The sequence below is a fragment of the Myxocyprinus asiaticus genome, chromosome 26 (genome assembly GCF_019703515.2).
Source record: "Myxocyprinus asiaticus isolate MX2 ecotype Aquarium Trade chromosome 26, UBuf_Myxa_2, whole genome shotgun sequence".
Taxonomy (NCBI): Eukaryota; Metazoa; Chordata; class Actinopteri; order Cypriniformes; family Catostomidae; genus Myxocyprinus; species Myxocyprinus asiaticus.
Window position 1 is genome coordinate 9,015,662 of NC_059369.1, and position 23,443 is coordinate 9,039,104.

The following is a 23,443-nucleotide window of genomic DNA, read 5'->3' on the forward strand; positions in this document are numbered from 1 at the left end:
ATGAGAGCAAGTTTTGTATTTCATTTGGAAACCAAGGTCCTAGAGTCTGGAGGAAGGGTGGAGAAGCTCATAGCCCAAGTTGCTTGAAGTCCAGTGTTAAGTTTCCACAGTCTGTGATGATTTGGGGTGCAATGTCATCTGCTGGTGTTGGTCCATTGTGTTTTTTGAAAACCAAAGTCACTGCACCCGTTTGCCAAGAAATTTTGGAGCACTTCATGCTTCCTTCTGCTGACCAGCTTTTTAAAGATGCTGATTTCATTTTCCGGCAGGATTTGGCACCTGCCCACACTGCCAAAAGCACCAAAAATTGGTTAAATGACCATGGTTTTGGTGTGCTTGACTGGCCAGCAAACTCACCAGACCTGAACCCCATAGAGAATCTATGGGGTATTGTCAAGAGGAAAATGAGAAACAAGAGACCAAAAAAATGCAGATGAGCTGAAGGCCACTGTCAAGGAAACCTGGGCTTCCATACCACCTCAGCAGTGCCACAAACTGATCACCTCCATGCCACGACGAATTGAGGCAGTAATTAAAGCAAAAGGAGCCCCTACCAAGTATTGAGTACATATACAGTAAATGAACATACTTTCCAGAAGGCCAACAATTCACTAAAAATGTTTTTTTTATTGGTCTTATGATGTATTCTAATTTTTTGAGATTTTTTGAGGTGGGTTTTTGTTAAATGTGAGCCAGAATCATCACAATTAAAAGAACCAAAGACTTAAACTACTTCAGTCTGTGTGCATTGAATTTATTTAATACACGAGTTTCACAATTTGAGTTGAATTACTGAAATAAATGAACTTTTCCACAACATTCTAATTTATTGAGATGCACCTGTACATCCTACACACCGAAGCATTGAAAGTTTTTTATACAGTATATAATGTAGATATAAATGTATTCCAGAATAAACAAATGCTTCCGTTATGTACAGTGCATCTGGAAAGTATTCACAGCGCTTCACTTTTTCCACATTTTGTTATGTTACAGCCTTATTCCAAAATGGATTAAATTCATTATTTTCCTCAAAATTCTACAAACACTACCCCATAATGACAATGTGAAATAAGTTTGTTTGAAATCTTTGCAAATTTATTAAAAATAAAAAATGAAAAAATCACATGTATTCACAGCCTTTGCCATGACACTCAAAATTGAGCTCAGGTACATCCTGTTTCCACTGATCATCCTTGAGATGTTTCTACAGCTTGATTGGAGTCCACCTGTGGTAAACTCAGTTGATTGGACATGATTTGGAAAGGCACACACCTGTCTATAAAAGGTCCCACAGTTAACAGTGCATGTCAGAGCACAAACCAAGCCATGAAGTCCAAGGAATTTTCTGTAGACCTCCGAGACAGGATTGTATCGAGGCACAGATCTGGGGAAGGGTACAGAAAAATTTCTGCAGCATTGAAGGTCCCAATGAGCACAGTGGCCTCCATCATCCGTAAATGGAAGAAGTTTGAAACCACCAGGACTCTTCCTAGAGCTATCCGCCCGGCCAAACTGAGCAATCGGGGGAGAAGGGCCTTAGTCAGGGAGGTGACCAAGAACCCGATGGTCACTCTGACAGAGCTCCAGCATTTCTCTGTGGAGAGAGGAGAAACTTCCAGAAGAACAACCATCTCTGCAGCACTCCACCAATCAGGCCTGTATGGTAGAGTGGCCAGACGGAAGCCACTCCTCAGTAAAAGGCACATGACAGCCCGCCTGGAGTTTGCCAAAAGGCACCTGAAGGACTCTCAGACCATGAGAAACAAAGATTGAACTCTTTGGCCTGAATGGCAAGCGTCATGCCTGGAGGAAACCAGGCACCGTTCATCACCTGGCCAATACCATCCCTACAGTGAAGCATGGTGGTGGCAGCATCATGCTGTGGGGATGTTTTTCAGCGGCAGGAACTGGGAGACTAGTCAGGATCGAGGGAAAGATGAATGCAGCAATGTACAGAGACATCCTTGATGAAAACCTGCTCCAGAGCGCTCTGGACCTCAGACTGGGGCGAAGGTTCATCTTCCAACAGGACAATGACCCTAAGCACACAACCAAGATAACAAAGGAGTGGCTATGGGACAACTCTGTGAATGTCCTTGAGTGGCCCAGCCAGAGCCCAGACTTGAACCCGATTGAACATCTCTGGAGAGATCTGAAAATGGCTGTGCACCGATACTCCCCATCCAACCTGATGAAGCTTGAAAGGTCCTGCAAAGAAGAATGGGAGAAACTTCCCAAAAATAGGTGTGCCAAGCTTGTAGCATCATACTCATAAAGACTTGCGGCTGTACTTATGTACATGTGATTTTTTATTTTTCGTTTTTTTTTTTTTTTTTATAAATTTGCAAAGATTTCAAACAAACTTCTTTCACGTTGTCATTATGGGGTATTGTTTGTAGAATTTTGAGGAAAATAATGAATTTAATCCATTTTGGAATAAGGCTGTAACAACAAAATGTGGAAAAAGTGAAGCGCTGTGAATACTTTCCGGATGCACTGTATACATCTCAATTGTGCTCTGTTCACATGCAAATATCTTATATTCTTAAAATACAAGCAAGCAAATTCACTTTGATTAATCTGTAAAGAACAAAGACAAAAGTATTGCATTTAGATGGTAAAACAAATGTAAATTCATCAATGACTGAGGATCAATCACACTTTTTATTTTGATCATTTTCTTTATAGTAAGTGTCACTTGTCTGTTTCCTTTTGTCAGGTATTGGTTATGCAGGACAGCTGATAGTTCTGTATAGCTGCATGTATTACATCATCATTCTGGCCTGGGCACTTTTCTATCTCGTCTTCTCTTTCAGCTCCCAACTTCCATGGGACAGCTGTGACAACACCTGGAACACAGGTGATAATTTCACCCCCATATAAATCAACAAAACTCACAAAATGTTACACTCCAAAAAAAAAAAAAAAATCTGTTAAATTATACCTAAATGTCTTGTAACAAAAGGTAAAACTTCATATTGTCTTATAGATGACTGTGTAAATCTTGCTGCAAAGAATCTGACCCTCAACTGGACAACACAGATTAATTCAACTTCTTCAGTTACTGAGTTCTGGGAGTAAATAAAAAAACACACATTATAAACTAATGATAATGAGTCTTGCAAGAACATTTAGCATGTTATAGTAGTAATAAATAAAAAAATCCTGGACTGATTCCTGTACATTTAAGGTCAACGTTCCAAACTCATTTCCAAACCAGATCATTTTCATGAAACTCTACAAACAAATTTCTTAGATCCAATGTTCGTTTTACAGTTAACACAAACCTCCAAATTACTGTAAATTCAATTAAAAATATTATTTGTAGAAACATAACATGAAAGCTTACTGTTTCCTGACATTTTTCAGACGCAGAGTATTGTCAATCTCTGGAGGCATTGAGGAGATTGGTAAGATCAACTGGGAGATTCTTCTGTGTCTCATTGCAATGTGGATCATATGTTACTTTTGTGTCTGGAAAGGAGTCAAATCTACAGGCAAGGTGTGCAAAAATGTCACTTGAGACAATATGGTCTATAGCAGTGTTTCTCAACCTTTTTGAATCCAAGGTCACCACTTTTCAAGACAATATGCAAACTGTCCGTTCATAAATTTTAGGCCTACTTGTTCATTTACAGTGGTTTTAGCATTTTAATTAAGTTGGATTATTTTAATAAAAATTATTTTAAATAATTTTAAGTCATCTTGCTGACCCCTAGAAGTAGCGGTTCCCTGGCCCTGGGTTGAGAACCACTGATCTATAGTACCCTGTTTAAACATTTGAATTTCCCTTTCAAGTCCGCCTCTCCAATGCTGTATCAGTAGCTGACACTATGGGAGCTCTTTGCAGTAATAATGAATACTGAACCCTTTTAGTATATATCTCATTGATAGAAGGGCCTTGGCACTTCAGCACCTGTGTGCACTAAGGTTGAAATTATTAGTCAACGTTATCGACAACATCTACAATAAAAAATTGTCAACAAAAATTTTCGTTGTTGAATAGTCGTTTGATCTCATTTAACGTAACATGAGATCATATGAAACTCTAATGATGGCACGCGAGAGCAGCACTGCAGCGCGCGCCTGACTGAGGAGAGGAAGAAAAAACAGCTCACAGTCCAAATGCAATCTAAACTTTCCAAACAGCTTCAGGTGATGTAGATCGCAAAGTATGAGGGAGTTATACAAAAATACAAAATAAGTAAATACAGAAGTGCTCTCGTTGTGGAATAAGCGGAGCCGGAGCTGCCGTTCCGCTTAAGCAAAACTTGCATGTCAAGCGTCTTTAAAGGAAATTATCCAGCGTTATATCTTTAATGCAGTTATATTTAATGCGTTATAGCTTTATTAAAGTTCAAATATAAGGAAGCAGGTCATGTAAATACAGTAACTACAAACTCTGAAACTGGCATTTCTCTGTGCAGTCAGCGCAGAGTCCCGATCTAAGGGGGAAATATTGAAATTGCACCTGACTGATGCACACTCTGATGCGGGGATGCTCGTCCCTCAAGCGTGCGTGCTTGCTGCAGCTAGTTTATAACGTGATGGCCTGTGACTTATTGAATGATAAAATATGTGTCACTGTGCATTTCTTATCGTGAAGAAAATTGGCAACAAGCAGCTTTATTAATAAGAGAGAGTTTGTTTTTTGTGTGTAAAAGATGGATTGAAGTGAACAAAAAGGTGACAGAGGGTGGTCTTTGCCCCATTATACACTGCAATAAATACATTTTTTATTTGTCTTTTTTGGTTTGTTTTCCAATATAAATATCTAAAACTCCTTTAAAACAACATACATTTACTTCAGCAGCTATAATGCAGAAGAAAAAATTGTTATCTGAGAATGTTGAATATAATTTTAAAAATAAAAATATTTTAAAATATCTAAAAATCCTTTAAAAAAGATGCATTCATCTGAGAAGCAGCATATAAGAAATTTAGACTTGCTTTTAGAGAACAGATCTTGAATATAAGTATATTTAGTCTTTACTGCACTCGCAGAAGTATAACCACGTGAAAAAATACACTTATATACAAAATACACTTATATTTAATATACATTATCTTAAAGCAAGTCTAAATATCTTGTGTTGCTTCTCAAGTAAATGTATCTTGTTTTAAGGATTTTTAGACAATTGTAAATGTAAAACAAGACAAAAACACTTGATAACAATAGGATTTTTGCAGTGAATTTTTTACTGAATTAAACTTAATAAAAAGTATTTTTTTCATTTAATTCAGTGAATGTCATTTAGAGGTATTTTTAAAAGATGATTTGTCCTCTTAATTGTTAGCAAGCACGTTTAATACAACCTTTTAAGTCAGGGCACAAGCTGAATTGTCGGTTAAGAGCTAATGATTAATCATTGAAATAATCGCCCAAATAGTTGAATAATCGTTCTAATAATCATTAGTTTTGTCCATTATCAAAATAATCGTTAGTTGCAGCCCTAGTGTGCACAAATAAAAAACACACCTCTGTGTCCCCAATGCAGCCCTCTCACTTTCCCTGCCATCTCTCTTCTGTGATTCCTCTGTGATTCCATGTGTATCCATCTCGACAATGAGCCGGGAATGAGTTCTGGCAAATATTAGGTCATTTCAAAGCCTGTTTTTACTATTGCTGATTACGTGCCAGAAGGGTGCCATATCAAAACATGAACAAATGACCTAGCTGTGTATACACTAGGCATACATGCTGGTTAAACCCGGGAACAAGAATACAATCCCAGTCTTGCGACTGCTGTAATGCCGCTAACGGCATTCTAGAAGACTGCCTCACCCGAGGGCAAATGACTCACTGCGGCTGCACAAGGCCCACCAGCTCTAATCATCGAAGAGATGCAGGGCAACCTCTCCAGGGGTGGGCAGCATGCTAGCGTTGATTGTCACAGATGTGCGCCTATGCCTAATGGCATGGGTCTGCAGCTGAGTACTGAGCACACTCGAGTGGCTATGAGCTTCAGTTTGCCTTGTGATATGTGGAAATGCAGTCACTTACATCTCCTTCTGATGCACCGCTGTGTAGCCATGCTTGCAATTTGGAGAATGCCTTGTTTTGTTACAATGAGTGTTGCACTGGGCCAAGCGTCCAGAAGCAGAGATATTGCCTTGGACCCCTGAACGGGGCTTATCTCCCAGAACACACTAGGGTTGTCGCAGCCGGTGCTCGATACCATACTACAGGCCAGGGCACCCTCATCAAGGTGGCTGTATGCCTTTGATTGGTGACATTTCACTGACTGATATTCCACCCATGGTGAGGATCCAGATTATACTCTGCTTTTTGCAAGAGCATTTGGATGCAGGACTAAATTGTACATCATTGCTATAGCAACCAGCCATGACCCCTTGGATGGTATGTCTGTGGGTAAAAATCCTCTGGTCAGTAGTTTCTGCATGGTGCTAGATGGCTGAGGGCCTCTCGCCTCGCTACCATCCTGGTCTGGGACTCAGCGCTGGTACTAAATGTACTTACGGGTTCCCTGTTTGAGCCACTAAATGTGGTAAGCATATGCATACTCTCCGTGAAGACTGTACTGTTACGTGCTCTGGCTTAATTCAACCGTGTCGGGAACCTTCAAGCCTTGTCGGCTAACGACTCTTGCTTAGAGTTTGGACTGGGCTTATCAAAAGCCATTCTCAAGTCCAGAAAGGGTTATGTGGGTTGGGTCATCTCCAAGCAAAGACTTTCTCACTGGGTAGTGGATGCCATTGTGCTCACTTACGATTCCCAGGGCATGCCGTGTCCCATGGGCATTAATGCTCACTCCACCAGGAACGTGGCCTCCTTCTGGACCTGGGCGAAGGGCGTGTCCTCTGGCTGCAGGCTGGGCTTCCCCTTACACATTTTCCAGGTTTTATAACGTGGATGTTCTTCCCCTCTCTTCACAGGTTTTGGCTGCAAAGGAGTATTAATACAGTAAATATCAATGTTTCACTACCCCGTTGGCTAGCGTCGTTGTATTACGTTCATGGTCTGTGACCGTTTTGTCTCTTCGCTTTCCATGGTTTGCGAAGTAGAATCAGAATCAGAATGAGCTTTATTTCCAAGTGTTCTCAAGTACACAAGGATTTTTTTTTTTGGGTGATAGGAGAAACAAGTGCACACAGAACATTACAGTGAGACAGAATATAAAACAAGGTAAGAGTATAAATAGACATACAAATAATAGGACATATAACAGAATGGCATATTTACATGTGCAAGTGGTAATGTATGTGCAAGGTAGGGGTATGTACAGTTATTGAATTAAATATGTGAATTCACATATGTACATGAGATATGTATTTACATTATTGCCCTATGGGGGAGTCCTGAGGCAGTTTAATTGTTCATGTGGAAAATTGCCTGAGGTTAAAAACTTTACTTGTGCCTGGATGTCCTGGTGCTCAGTGCACTGTAGCACCGACCAGAGGTCAACAGTTCAAAGAGGGAGTGGGCAGGGTGTGTGGGGTCCAGAGTGATAGTACCTGCATGTTTCCTCACTCTGGAGACGTACAAGACTTGGAGGGTGGGCAGGGGGCACCAATAATCCTCTCAGCATTCCTGACTGTCCGTTGTGTCTGATTTGGTGGCTGAACCAAAGCAGACAGTTATAGATGTACACAGGACAGACTCAATGATGGCCGAGTAGAACTGTGTCAGCAGCTCCTGTGGCAGGTTGAACTTCCTCAGCTGGCGAAGGAAGTACAACCTCTGCTGAGCCTTATTCACAATGGAGTCTATGTGGGTGTCCCACTTTAGGTCCTGGGAGATGGTAGAGCCCAGAAACCTGAATGACTCCACTGCTACCACAGTGCTGTTCATAATGGTGAGGGGGGAGTGCGGGGGATTTCTCCTGAAGTCCACTATCATCTCCACTGTTTTGAGCGTGTTCAGCTCAAGGTTGTTGAGTACAGCTAATAAAAGTAAAGCTTTTATGCAATATTTTCACTACCCAGAATGACTTTTGCCATTAATGTACTTATTTTTTCCAATTTCTTCCTATTCAAAAGGGAGGTCATTCCAAAGCTTCTTATCACAGTGTTGCTTTGTGCTTCTAAATCAGTAGAATGGTGTTATGGAATTGGATTCTGACGCAGCGTCGAAAGGAAGCTTCTCAGTTGAAAGGAGAGAAGATGCTGCATACACATGCTGCACCACAGATTTTTCGCTGTTAAGTGACCAAGAGATGCACTCTCCTCCCTTTAGTTTAAAATCCTAATGAAATGGTGCTGTGCTCTGGTTAATATGCCCGCGATGATGTGCATAAAGGGGGCGGAGCGCCAAGCACCATCGGTCAATGAGATTGCTGTGATTCTAAAAGGGTAATTTCACCCCTGCAAGGGGATCCCATAGCATTAGCTACTGATTCAGCATCTCGTTCCCTACTTTCATGGAACCAAGTTTCCAGTCGCAACTGAGGGTACATTTACATGACAACGATGTACTAAAAATGGAAACGTTTTTCCTTTGCGTTTTTGAAAAGTTTCGCATACGAACGACAACACTGTCAAAACGATCCCCGTTCACACATATCCATGAAAACGACAAAAAACGCTGTATTATGCATGCCAGGCCAGTAGTTGGCGATGTCACTTTGTAAAGAAACACTACACACCTGCGCACATAAGCATTCTTCCACAGAGCGGTGAATACAAACAATGAAGATGGCGATCGCTGGTCTTAGTAGTGATGCAGTAAATCTACACTTTGCTGGAGAAGCGTCAGTAAACTCAATCTTGAGCAGCACAAACACAGTCCTGTAGTCCGCCATTGTAGTTTTGAATGTCTCACGTGTTGTTTTGAAGTACTCGCACGCATGCCTATAGACTGAACACATAATATGCATGCACATGACATCATCATTTTCACAAATTCGCGTTTTTGTATGTTTACACGAAGACGATAAGGGCATCATTTTCAAAAACGTGCACTTTGAAACCCGTTTTCAAAAGTTTGCGTTTTCAGGCCCCAAAACGGCGTTGTCATGTAAACGAACAGCCAAAACGCATAAAAAGTTTTCCGTTTTTAGTCGAAAACGTTGTCGTGTAAACGGCCCCTGAGACATTTTATAGATCATTGCTTGTTCAACCTCTCAGTCTTCTTCTGCACTGACTACTTTTAATATAACATAAATCAATATTGATATATCTTATAGACTGTGACCACTTAAAATGATACTTTTCGTTGATTTGGAATATTTGTGGAATTTTTAAATATAAATTAATTTTGTTTTAAATATAATGAATTCATTTAGTTCTGAATGCCAATATTTTCCCTTTCAATTTTCCCTTTCTGGAACTGCAGATTCCTTAGGGAACTAATAACTTTCAGCTGTGCAGAATGAAAACAAAATACTAAAATACTTAATATCAGCATTTTGAATTTGAATCTGACCATTTCTTATATTGTGCCTGTAGGTGGTGTATTTCACAGCCACATTTCCTTACATGATGTTACTGGTGTTGTTGATACGTGGGCTGACTCTGCCTGGAGCCCTGCAGGGGGTTGTGTTTTACCTGTATCCTGAACCAGCCCGTCTCTCTGACCCACAGGTAACCCCACCATCTGCCCTCCTCCTCCATGAGAGTTTTTAACCACATGTAAAGGCAAAGACTAGATCAGTTGCTACTAGAATAAAGATATATTTTACTGTATATTGATCACAATGAAAAGTATGTATTTTCCTGTAAGTAGCAACACAAAGTCAGATTCGTAAACCTCATAAAACCCTCTCCCCTCCCCAGCCCCTCCTTAGACCAGGTCATGCTTCAAGTTTCCTTACTTCCTTGTGTTGTGCATTTAGGTGTGGATGGAGGCAGGAGCTCAGATCCTTTTCTCTTACAGTTTGGGGACAGCCTCTCTTACTGTTCTAGGCAGCTACAATAAATACAACAACAACTGCTACAGGTTAGTATTTGTATTGCCTATAAAATATATAAAGGAATAAATAAATGAACCAGAGAGTGAACCAATAAGGCACTGTTTGTTATGTTTTTTCTTGGACACCTTGTCAACAAATAGAAAAATGTAGACAAGGTTTTCTTGAAATTGACGTTTGCTATGCTTTCTTGGTTTGACTACACAGATAGATCCTTCAAGGTATCTTGAAGGGGAGAAGCAGTGGCGGTTCGGGATTACTTTGTGCCCTAGGCGAAATCCGACGTGGCGTTCCCCTAACGCACACCCGATTAAAATATATTAACACTCACAGGCCCCTTTATTAGATACACCTGTACATCTACGTATTCATGTGATTATCTAATCAGCCAATCATGTGGCAGCAGTGTAATGTATAAAATCATGCAGATATGTGTCAGGAGCTTCAGTTAATGTTCACATCAACCATCAGTATGGGTAAAAATGTGATCTCGGTGATTTAGACCATGGTATGATTGTTGGTGCCAGACGGGCTGGTTTGAGTATATCTGTAACTGCTGATCTCCTGGGATTTTCATGCACAACAGTCTCTAGAGTATAAAGAGCGTGGTGCAAAAAACAAAAAAACATCCAGCAAGTGGCAGTTCTGTGGGCGAAAACGGCTTGTTAATGACAGCGGTCAGAGGAGAATGGCCAGACTGATCCAAGCTGACAGGAAGGTGACAGTAACCCAAATAAACACACATTACAACAGTTCTATGCAGAAAAGAATTTCTGAACACACAACACGTATAACATTCAGGCAGATGGGCTACAGCAGCAGAAGACCCCTCTGGGTACCTCTACTGTCAGCTAAGACAGGAAACTGAGGCTGCAGTGGGCACAGGCTCACCAAAACTGGACAGTAGATGATTGGATAAGCGTTGTCTGGTCTGACAAATCTGGATTTCTGCTGAGGTACACAAATGGTAGGCCCACTGCAGCCTCAGTTTTCTGTTCTTGGCTGACAGAAGTGGAATCCAACATGATCTTCTGCTGTTGTAGCCCATCAGCCTCAAGGTTCGACATGTTGTGCATTCTGAGATGATATTCTTCTCACTACAATTGTACTGAGAGGTTCACGGAGTGACCGTAGCCATTCCTTCAGCTCGAACCAGTCTGGCCATTCTCCGTTGACCTCTCTCATCAACAAGGCATTTTTGTTCACAGAACTGCCACTCACTGCTTTTTTTTTTTCCGCACCATACTCTATACACTCTAGAGACTGTTGCATGTGAAAATCCCAGGAGATCAGCAGTTACAGAAATACTCTAACCAGCCCGTCTGGCACCAACACAAATGCCGCAGTCTAACTCACTGAGATCTCATTTTTTTCCCCATTCTGATGGTTGGTGTGAACATTAACTGAAGCTTCTGACCCATATCTGCATGATTTTATACATTACACTGCTGCCACACGATTGGCTGATTAGATAATCGCATGAATAAGTATATGTGCAGGTGTCCCTAATAAAGTGGCCAGTGAGTGTATATATATATATATTTATACCACAGGTCCATTGAATGCTTGATTCTGATTGGTTGACGGACTGTAACAGTTAAAGGACGGGCAAGGAGGAGGCGGGAACCAGCAGAACAGTCAACGTAAATTTTAATGTCAAACATAAACTTAAAACAACATAAAACATAAGACGAACACACACACGCGTGTGTGTCTCTCTCTCTCTCCCCAACCGGTGTCTCTGGCTGCCCCTTATCTCGCTCTCCCGCTGATCAGCTGATTCAGCACCGGCCAGGGAGAGACTCTGCCCTTCCAGCCATTCTGTCAGCCGGTGGTCCACCCTGCCTCCTGTGAACCTGGGGGAGAGACGAGGGGAGGCATGGGAAGAGAGAGAGAGAAGCGAGAGAGAAGAACTTGCTTGCCGACTCTCGGGTGTGCTGCCGGCAGCGACCCCTCCGTCCCCAGGCAAAACTTAAAACAACATAAAACATAAGACAAACCACAGCGCAGCCGTGTGTGTCACTCTCTCTCTCTCTCCCCAACTGGTGTCTCCGGCTGCCCCTTATCTCACTTTCCCGCTGAGCAGCTGATTCAGTGGTGGCCAGGCTCCATCACGGCCCGGCCATGCCCTCCTCCTCGTCACATGGACGTTCTAAGGTGTGCAATTATTTTTCAAGTAAACACACAGCAATAAAGTAGTTCCAGGTCTTGACCGCATAATGGTTCCATATCACTTCGCCGAATTATTTCAGTAATTTCAAAGAGCCGTACAGGCTACCACAACAAAATAACCAATTAAAACAAAGACATTGGTTAAGTACATCAGATAAGAATGACAATGTCTATAATATCCTACATTTATTTCAATTTCGATATAAAAGCGTCCTTGGGCTCCCTCTCTTTCTGTCTCTCTCTTTCGCTCTCATCTCACCCACACACACACACACACACACACACACACACACACACACACACACCGTACCTGCTACCACAGCAAAATAATCATATAAACAAAGACATTAGTTTAAGTAAATCAGTTAAGACATCAAACAATGTATATAATATCCTACGTTTATTTCAATTTCGGTTGAAAAGCTCCCTCGACTCCCCCACACTTACACACGCCCACACACGTATGTAGACTAACCGCTACCTCTATTTTATGCTTTTGCCCTTTGAATTTAATAAAGACGGACACTAAAGGGTAATCATGAACATCCCCGTGCACACACCTCACCTTCACCCAGTGTGCTGCATCCAAAGCTTCACCTTGAACCAAGCATTGATGAATTGAGGTTTGATTACAGCCTGAATTCTCCCAGCTTGATCGGGGGCGGGCTGTGGTGTGTCGGGAATCCGATCCAAAACCCCTCCTCCATCAGCTGACATTGGTCCTGGAAATGCCCAAGATTCCCACAGCACCAGCAGACCGGCCCAGGTTTTATGCCCACACCGGTTGCCACGGAGTCACTAACCTGTGAGGGAGAGGAGACAGCCACAGAGGAAACAAGTGGGTTAGGGAAGCCCCGGGTCTGGGCAGCAGGTTTTGGGGGCAGGCCCGGGAAAAGGGGAGGATGGAGATGGGGAAGGGTGAGAGAGAGATAGAAGATGGCTAGCCGGCCCCCGGATACACCGCCAAATGGTCCTCTGCCAGCTGGACTGCATCTTCCAGTGATGCTGGACGGTGGCACTTAACCCTCTTTGCCATTCCCCTCGGAAGCTGGTCGATGAACTGCTCCAGCACCACCAAGTTGATGACTCCATCGGCGTTGCAACCTTCGGCCAGCACCCATCTCCGACAGGCGTCACAGAGCTGTTGTGTGAAGGCGAGCGGGTGACCAAACTCCCTGAATGTCAACACCCCGGAAGCACTGACGGTGCTGTTCTGGGTTACGGCCGACCCATTGCAGGATGGCTCGTTTTAGGTCCGGGTACTCCAGCAAACTTGTGACTGAAAGCTGTTGGGCCACAAGCTGAGCCTCCCCCGACAACAGTGGCAACAGACAGACTGCCCACTGCGCACAGGGCCCCGTTTTTGCCAGTGTGATCTGGGGCATGGTGGGTTCGGACGTGTTCACTGCTGGAGTACCCCACTGTGGCAGGAAGCTCCAGATCACCTGTCAGTCCTCTGACTGGGCATGAATCAGGGCCTGTAACCATTGTTCTTTTTCCACCCACAGCTCCAGGAGGGCCTGATGTTGCATTTGGTGGTTGCCGGCCAGTGTCTTGACAATTTCGCCCAGTGGCGAGGACTCCATGACGAGAAAATTCCTGGGTTTCTTCACCACTGTAGCAAGTTCTTTAACTCTTCAGGGAATGAAGAAGCAGGAGAAGGCATTCTCAGTCTAATTAACTCAAATTATATTTGCAAAGACTTTACTTTTCAGCGGCTTCTAAAGATCACACACACAGGATCAAACTCGGCTCTCCCCTCCGCGCTTCTCGTCTCCCCTTTTATCTCCCCAATGCTGCTCATTATTTACTACTGTATACTCACTCCTCTCTCTCTCTCTCTCTCTCTCTCTCTCTATATATATATATATATATATATATACAGTTGAAGTCAGAAGTTTACATACACTTAGATTTAAGTCATTAAAACTCATTTTTGAACCACAGATTTAGTATTAGCAAACTATAGTTTTGGCAAGTCGTTTAGGACATCTTTGTTCATGACACAAGTAATTTTTCCAACAATTGTTTACAGACAGATTGTTTCACTTTTAATTGACTATAGCTCAATTCCAGTGGGTCAGAAGTTTACATACACTGTTATCTGTGCCGTTAAGCAGCTTGGAAAATTCCAGAAAATTATATCAAGCCTTTAGACAATTAGCCAGTTAGCTTTTGATAGGATGTGTACTGAGTTGGAGGTGTACCTGTGGATGTCTTGTAAGGCCTACCTTCAAACTCAATGCCACTTTGTTTGACATCATGGGAAAATCAAAAGAAATAAGCCAAGACCTCAGAAAAAGATGTGTGGACCTCCACAAGTCAGGTTCATCCTTGGGAGCAATTTCCAAATGCCTGAAGGTACCATGTTCATCTGTACAAACAATAGTATGCAAGTATAAACACCATGGGACCACGCAGCCATCATACCACTCGGGAAGGAGATGCATTCTGTCTCCTAGAGATGAACATAGTTTGGTGTGAAAAGTGCAAATCAATCCAAGAACAACAGCAAAGGACATTGTGAAGATGCTGGAGGAAACATCCTGGTTACTTGCATAACCTCCGTTCCCTGATGGAGGGAACGAGACATTGTGTCGATGTAGTGACACTAGGGGTCACTCTTGGGAGCCCGTGACACCTCTGGTCTTTGATAAAAGGCCAATGAAAATTGGCGAGTGGTATTTGCATGCCACTCCCCCGGACATACGGGTATAAAAGGAGCATCGACACAATGTCGAGTGAGTGACAGATAGGGAACAGGTAAACAAGTGTCTGTATCCACAGTAAAACAAGTCCTATATCGATATAACCTGAAAGGCTGCTCAGCAAGGAAGAAGTCACTACTCCAAAACCTCCATAAAAAAGCCAGACTACAGTTTGCAAATGCACATGGAAACAAAGATCTTACTTTTTAGAGAAATGTCCTCTGGTCTGATGAAACAAAAATGTATCATTATGTTTGGAGAAAAAAGGGTGAGGCTTGCAAGCCGAAGAACACCATCCCAACTGTATAGCATGGGAGTGGCAGCATCATGTTGTGGGGATGCTTTGCTGCAGGAGGGACTGGTGCACTTCACAAAACAGATGGCATCATGAGGAAGGAAAATTATATGGATATATTGAAGCAACATCTCAAGACATCAGCCAGGAAGTTAAAGCTCGGTCGCAAATGGGTCTTCCAAATGGACAATAACCCCAAGCATACCTCCAAAGTTGTGGCAAAATGGCTTAAGGACAACAAAGTCAAGGTACTGGAGTGGCCATCACAAAGACCTGACCTCCATCCGATAGACAGTTTGTGGGCAGATCTGAAAAAGTGTGTGCAAGCAAGGAAGCCTACAAACCTGACTCAGTTACACCAGTTCTGTCTGGAGGAATGGGCCAAAATTTCAGCAACTTATTGTGAGAAGCTTGTGGAAGGCTACCAAAAATGTTTGACCTATGTTAAAGAATTTAAAAGCAATGCTACCAAATACTAACAAAGTGTATGTAAACTTCTGACCCACTGGGAACGTTATGAAAGTAATAAAAGCTGAAATAAATCATTCTCTCTACTATTATTCTGATATTTCACATTCTTAAAATAATGATCCTAACTGACCTAAGACAGGGAATGTTTTCCACAATTAAATGTCAGGAATTGTGAAAAAATGAGTTTAAATGTATTTTCTGACATCAACAGTATATACAGTTGTGCTCAAAAGTTTGCATACCCTGGCAGAAATTGTGAAATTTTGGCACTGATTTTGAAAATATGACTGATCATGCAAAAATGATCATGTCTTTTATTTAAGGATAGTGATCTTATGAAGCCATTTATTATCACATAGTTGTTTGGCTCCTTTTTAAATCATAATGATAACAGAAATCACCCAAATGTCCCTGATCAAAAGTTTACATACCCTTGAATGTTTGGCCTTGTTACAGACACACAAGGTGACACACACAGGTTTAAATGGCCATTAAAGGTTAATTTCCCACACCTGTGGCTTTTTAAATTGCAATTAGTGTCTGTGTATAAATAGTCAATGAGTTTGTTAGCTCTCATGTGGATGCACTGAGCAGGATAGATACTGAGCCATGGGGAGCAGAAAAGAACTGTCAAAAGACCTGCATAACAAGGTAATGGAACTTTATAAAGATATATCTAAAAAGATATCCAAAGCCTTGAAAATGCCAGTCAGTACTGTTCAATCATTTATTAAGAAGTGGCTTGGGATCTCTTGATACCAAGCCAAGGTCAGGAAGACCAAGAAAGATTTCAGCCACAACTGCCAGAAGAATTGTTCGGGATACAAAGAAAAACCCACAGGTAACCTCAGGAGAAATACAGGCTGCTCTGGAAAAAGATGGTGTGGTTGTTTCAAGGAGCACAATACGACGATACTTCAACAAAATTGAGCTGCATGGTCGAGTTGCCAGAAAGAAGCCTTTACTGTGCCAATGCCACAAAAAAGCCCGGTTACAATATGCCCGACAACACCTTGACACACCTCACAGCTTCTGGCACAATGTAATTTGGAGTGACGAGACCAAAATAGAGCTTTATGGTCACAACCATAAGCGCTATGCTTGGAGAGGGGTCAACAAGGCCTATAGTGAAAAGAATACCATCCCCACTGTGAAGCATGGTGGTGGCTCACTGATGTTTTGGGGGGGTTGTGAGCTCTAAAGGCACGGGGAATCTTGTGAAAAGTGATGGCAAGATGAATGCAGCATGTTATCAGAAAATACTGGCAGACAATTTGCATTCTTCTGCACGAAAGCTGCGCATGGGACGCTCTTGGACTTTCCAGCATAACAATGACCCTAAGCACAAGGCCAAGTTGACCCTCCAGTGGTTACAGCAGAAAAAAGGTGAAGGTTCTGGAGTGGCCATCACAGTATCCTGACCTTAATATCATCGAGCCACTCTGGGGAGATCTCAAACGTGCGGTTCATGCAAGATGACCAAAGACTTTGCATGACCTGCAGGCATTTTGCCAAGACGAATGGGCAGCTATACCACCTGCAAGAATTTGGGGCCTCATAGACAACTATTACAAAAGAGTGCATGCTGTCATTGATGCTAAAGGGGGCAATACACAGTACTAAGAACTAAGGGTATGCAGACATTTGAACAGGGGTCATTTCATTTTTTTCTTTGTTGCCATGTTTTGTTTTATGATTGTTCCATTCTGTTATAACCTATAGTTGAATATGAATTCCATAAGAAATAAAATAAATTTGTTTTGCCTGCTCACTTATGTTTTCTTTAAAAATGGTACATATATTATCAATTCTCCAAGGGTATGCAAACTTTTGAGCACAACTGTATATATACACTAGGGTGCAAATACTATTTGCCCTTAGTGCAAAGAAGATGCTTTTGGTTGCTATTTACACTTAGTGTAAATAGCATTTATCGCAAATAGCCTTGTTTTTCCCAGTTGCTCCAACAGTAAGTTTAGCTTCCTGCTAATCAGTTTCTGTTTAGCTATTTTTTTTCTGTAGAGTAGGCTAATTGGTAGCTACCTATGTTTTTGAGAAATTTGTCCAACACTGGATAGATATAATGTACTACATGACTGGTTAATGTGCAGTGAAATATAAGACAGTCTGTTATGTCTGTCTCATGTTATTGATCATGTTATTGACCCCTGTCCAATCCCCTATTCTTATCAGTCTAGAACCAGCCTAGTCTTGCTAAATGCATCAATTTACATGATTTGAATTGAAAATGATCAGCCAGAATATGCTAGACTGTGAATGACTGTGTTTGAATAATCTTTGTGTACCCTAACAGGGACTCCTTGCTACTTTGCCTACTGAACGGTAGCACCAGTGTGGTGTCTGGCTTTGCGGTGTTCTCAGTCCTGGGCTTCATGGCCCATAAGCAGGGTGTACCCATTGAGGTGGTGGCAGAATCAGGTAGTGCAACTTTCTTTAGAGAGGAAAAAAATAACAGTAGGAATGGTGAGGTTGGGTAGGGTAATGTTCTAAACCAATGATGTCTAATACTAAATGCTCAACATCTGATCTCTCTCTCAGGTCCAGGCTTAGCTTTTATAGCTTATCCACAGGCAGTAGCTATGATGCCTCTCCCTCAGCTTTGGGCTGCATGTTTCTTCATCATGATCATTTTGCTCGGTCTGGATACACAGGTGAGCTTGAACTCATATACATATTGACATTACTAATCTATAAATACATATTGGCCCTCTGAAGGGTATGCTGATATACAGTAAGCCTTCAAAAATACTGTTGGAAACTGTTGAACAGATGTAATTTCTAGAACTTCATCTAAAGCAGCCAAAGTTTCTAGTTCTAATGTGGTTATTTTGTGCTGCATCCCTTAAAGTTTGTCGCAATGGAGGTTATCATGACGTCAGTGACAGATCTGTTTCCCATGGTGCTGCGCAAAGTTGGACGTCGAGAAATATTTCTTCTGCTCTTCTGTCTCATCTGCTTCTTCTGCCAGCTTGTCATGGTCACAGAGGTCAGATGAACGTATGTTTCTGTGTTAAAAAAAAAAAAAAAAAAAAAAAGGGAACAAAATAAGAAAAATTACTTGATCAAAGTCAGTCTTTGTCTTAATAGTCAAAAGTAATCATCTGAGCTGATGATTTAAGAGTTTAAGAGTTTTTATTTTAACTGTTAAAAAACAAAAAAAAAAACAAATCATGTGACACTTAGTATGCAAATATTCTGTATGCATGGAATACCTGGATGGCCTACTATTTTTGCTGAAATGTGCTGCATACCAGAGGACTATGTATTCCACAACACAATGCACTAGAATTGACCTTCCATTACCAATGTAACAAATGAACCAAGGAGACATCAGCTGTGATTTTGGTAACATTTATTTCTTGACTCCATTATTTATTGGACCAAAAATTTTAATATTCAGGTTAAATACAACAAAAGCTCTCAGCTGCCACAGATGCTGTCGATTACCTAGAGGTGGACAGAGTAGCCAAAAACTGTACTCAAGTAAAAGTACAATTACTTTAAAAAAAAATTAAATTATTCAAGTAGAAGAAAAAGTTCTAACATAAATATTTACTTGATTAAGAGTAAGAAAGTATCCAATTAAAAGAGTACTCAAGTAGTGAGTAACTCATTACTTTCACAAATGACATAATGGACATTAACTCCCCATTATATTCCATTTCATAATACATATTTAACATGTATTACAGAATTATTATTTTTTTTATTATTATTATTAATGGAAATTCTGTCATTCACCATCATGTTTTTTCCAAACCCATATGACTTTCTTTCTTCCATGCAACACAATGAGATTTTAGATAGAATGTTAGCCGTGGTCACCATTTACTTTCAGTGATATATATTTTGAAAGTGAATGGTGACCGAGAATGTCAGTCCCTAAAATTCTGTCTAACATATTTTGTGTTTCACAGAATACAAAGGGTCACACGGGTTTGGAACAACATGAGGGGAAAATGATGATGGAATATTAAATTATGGCTGACCCATTTTCAGTAGTTCACTGAAAAATGAAAGTTCTCTCATCATTAACTCACCCTCATTCCATCCCAAATGTGTATGACTTCCTTTCCTCTGCAGAACACAAATTATGATTTTTAGAAGAATATTTTCAGCTCTGTAGGTCAGTACAATGCAAGTAAATGGGTGCCAAAAAGCAAATGCAGGCACCATAAAAGTAATCCATATGACTCCAGTAGTTAAATCCATATCTTCAGAAATGATATGATAGGTGTGGGTGAGAAACCTATCAATATTCAAGTATGATATTGGGGGGAAAATGCTATTCCAGATAGCCTATGGACCCTTTTCACATTTCCATGTTTGGAACGCAGAAGTAAACAACAGTGGGGTAAACTTCTATAGGAGACCACAGCAAATATTATTTTTGCATCCCCAGTTGCTCCAACAGTAACAGAAAAATCCACTATTATGTTTCCATGACTTTCCAAACCAGAGAAAAAATAGAGAGAGGTGGATTATGGCAGTCGGAAGAGAGAAATGTCAAATTTACTTTCATTCCACAGTTGTAATGTTGTATTGTGACCTGCAGGGGGGAATGTATGTATTCCAGTTGTTTGACTACTATGCCTGCAGTGGAGCCTGTCTTCTTTTCCTCACTGTGTTTGAGTCTCTGGCCATGGGTTGGATCTTTGGTGAGTCGCACACAAGCTACAGAAACTTGGAGTCATAACATGAGTAAAAAGACCAAAAACCTAAGCAGTAAAACAGGCTTGTTTCACAATTGCGCAAAATTCTGACATCAGACAGGTGCATACATTTGAACGTGCACATCCACATTTACACATCAACGTCTGTCTGGTATTCGGAAACTTGGCATGCCCTGTAATGGAAGTAGAATAGATGCTTTTATTCCTAATTTTCCTAACAATGAGAGTACAAAATGGGAAAGTCTGTCTGTGGTGGTGGGGGCGTGGTCGAGCGCTGGCTTGTGAATGGAGAGTGAGATCAGGAGATGAGAAGGTTAAGGATCATCACCTGGCAATGATTGTCTCTAACAGCTGTTTGTCACTGCAGTGAGAGTGGAGATGGGCTTTAAAAGGGATCCGGACACCAGTGAGGAGTGTGAACTACCCACAGACACACACTGAAAGGGTGTGTGCTAAGTTGCACTGAAAAGCTAATTGTTTGAGTTGTGAAAATAAATTACCTTTCCGAGTTTAATTTCGCCATCTCCCGCTTCCTCCTTGCACCCCATCCTAAGAAATTTGTTACACTGGTACCGAAACCCAGGAGTTGAAGGAGAGAGAGAGACGCTCATGCAGCCACTGTGTGTGTGCGTCTATGTGTTTTATGTTATGTTTCAGTTCCGCAGCCTTTGAGCAAGTGCAGTAAAGCGCTGTTTCTCAAGTCTTAAAAACACAAGGTTGCAATGTGCAATACTAGCCTACCAATTTTCATGATAAGTCAGGAGTTTGTCCAATTCTTTGATGACTGAAACAGTAGTGCATAAAAGGACTAAAACTAAAGTATTAAAGGCACAATATGTCTCTGAGAGTGTCTTACTGAGCTGTCTATTTGCAAGCTAAAGCACAGCAAGCTATGAACAGGGAAAAATGCTCTCCAAGAGTTAAAAATGTTTAACTCACTAGCCAACCTCACTAATTGACTAGTCAACCCTCCTAGCCCTTTCTTAAAAGGCACAGCAGCAAAAACTGTCCATTTTAATTTTAGGAGTTAGAGAGAGGGGTAAAAACTATTCTGGTGCCTGGATGTCTGGATGGGGTAAGCAAAATAAACTTGTTTTCACTTTGAATTAAGTTTATTTTGCTTACCCCACTGGCAGATTTTTATTTATTTTTTTTCTGGTTTAAGGCTTAATATCTTATCCCATTTTGCATGACAAGTAAATAAATCACGTTTTAAGAATGTTTAGATAATTTTACAGGAAAACAAGAGAAAAATACTTGTCTTGAAAATCATTATTTGCAGTGTAAGTCCTGTGATTTTGGGGTTTTTGGGGACCGGAATGATGGTGAAGTGTTTGAAGCAGCAGGAACTTCACACTGCTCCAGTGATCTATTGAAGGTCTGTGTGAAGATGGGGGCCAGCTGGTCAGTGTAGACATTCAGACAGGCAGGTGAAACACTGTCTGGGTCTGAAGCTTTCCTAGTCTTTTGTTTCCAAAAGACCAGCACACATCCCCCTCACAGATCATAAGTGCATATTGAGTAGCAGGAGGGGGGAGGAGGGGGGTTCCAGGAGGTGCTGGTGTGTGTGTGTGAAGTGAAGAGCGGGGAGGGGGGTGTGAGACTGGGCTTTTCAAACCTGCAGGAAAACACATTCAGTTCATCAGGCATTAGTTAACTCTATACAGATCGAGGTGGAGGTGTCTTGTACATGGTGATGCTTTTCAGGCCTTTCCACACAGATGCAGGATCGCTGGCTGAAAACAGTTTTTTCAGCTTTTCAGAGTAGGTTCTTTTAGCCACTCTGATTTCCTTAGTCAGTGTGTTCCTGGCCTGGTTGTACAATATTTTATCCCCACTTCTGTAAGCATCCTCTTTGGCATGACGAAGCTGTCTGAGTTTTCCTGTAAACCATGGTTTATCATTATTGGATGATAAAAATGTCCTAGTAGGGGATGCACACATCCTTACAGAAACTGATATATGATGTCATAGTATCTGTGAGCTCGTCCAGGTCTGTGGCTGCTGCCAAAAAAACACACCAATCAGTGCAGCCAAAGCAGGCTTGTTGTTCCAGCTCTGCTTCATTGGTCCATCTCTTTACAGTCCTTACTACAGGCTTAGCTGATTTTAGTTTCTGCTTGTAGGTCAGGAGAAGATGAACCAGACAGTGATCAGAGAGTCCTAAAACTGCATGTGGGACAGAGCGATATGCATCTTTTACAGTGGTGTCGCAGTTGTCCAGTATATTTCTGTCTCTGGTGGGACATGTGATGTGTTTGTATTTTGGTGGGTGAGGTTGGCTTTATTAAAATCTCCCAGAATAATAATAAGTGTGTCCAGGTGTTGTTGCTCCGTGTCTGTGATTTGATCAGCCAGCTGTTGCAATGCTGCATTCACGCATGATTTTGGCAGGATATAAACTCTCACCTGAATGAACGAGGAAATCTCCCACGGTGAGTAGAAGGCTTACAGTTGATGAAGAGTGCTTCTAAATTAGGACAGCACATCTTCAACACTGTTACATCTGTACACCAATTTTCATTGATGTAAAAGCCTGTTCCACTCTCTCTCGTTTTCCCTGATGATTCTGCAATGTGATCCACACTGTCTGGGATGGCTTCATTCAGCCACGTTTCCGTGAAACACAGAGCAGCTGAGTAAGAAAAGCACTTATTTGTTTGAGTGAGCAGAAGCAGTTTGTCTATTTTGTTGGCGAGGGAGCGGACATTCGCCAGATGAATACTCGGCAGCAGAGTCCTAAAGCCACATTGACGAAGCTTCAAAAGCGCGCCGGCTCGCTTCCCTCGTGTACGTATTTTAGATCACTTGTAAAGCACAGCTGCACCTCCAACTAAGATATCTAATAAAACGTCCGAATAATCAAACACTGCCAAAAAATTATCAGCTATGCTCTCCCGAATATTCATCCCTGGTGAAATGACTGGGAAAGAGTTACAAAAAACATGACAAACAAACAAAAAGAACAAAAACACTAGAGAGCTCCACACCAAAGCAGCCATCTGCGGCACCATCTTGAAACAAAAAATAAGAAGCTAAATTATGTATTGAGAGAAACAAAATAATAAATAAAATAAAACATTAAATACATCCACCTCAGGAAAAAAGAATAATGAAGTTCCAAACGTAAATTCGGGAGGAGCTTGCTTGTTCATCCTATGCCTGCCAATCATATCCCAAGGATGTATAAGCTGCTGCTTCCCTCGCACTGGTGACGATTCTTCAGGCATC

General features: G+C 41.5%; 1 protein-coding gene across 3 annotated transcripts in view; it reads left to right on the top strand.

Moving 5' to 3' along the window:
• The window catches only part of LOC127416867 (sodium- and chloride-dependent GABA transporter 2-like), a 47,810-nt gene that overhangs the window by 19,220 nt on the left and 5,147 nt on the right, over nucleotides 1-23,443 (top strand). For 2 of the 3 annotated variants that reach the window (XM_051656453.1, XM_051656451.1), the window contains exons 3-11: nucleotides 2,723-2,863; nucleotides 2,993-3,080; nucleotides 3,373-3,505; nucleotides 9,412-9,546; nucleotides 9,798-9,901; nucleotides 17,833-17,957; nucleotides 18,078-18,190; nucleotides 18,388-18,525; nucleotides 20,095-20,197. In XM_051656453.1, the coding sequence (XP_051512413.1) occupies nucleotides 2,723-2,863; nucleotides 2,993-3,080; nucleotides 3,373-3,505; nucleotides 9,412-9,546; nucleotides 9,798-9,901; nucleotides 17,833-17,957; nucleotides 18,078-18,190; nucleotides 18,388-18,525; nucleotides 20,095-20,197 (1,080 nt within the window). The remainder of the gene's footprint in view (nucleotides 1-2,722; nucleotides 2,864-2,992; nucleotides 3,081-3,372; nucleotides 3,506-9,411; nucleotides 9,547-9,797; nucleotides 9,902-17,832; nucleotides 17,958-18,077; nucleotides 18,191-18,387; nucleotides 18,526-20,094; nucleotides 20,198-23,443) is intronic. The other variant, XM_051656452.1, reaches the window with a different exon arrangement.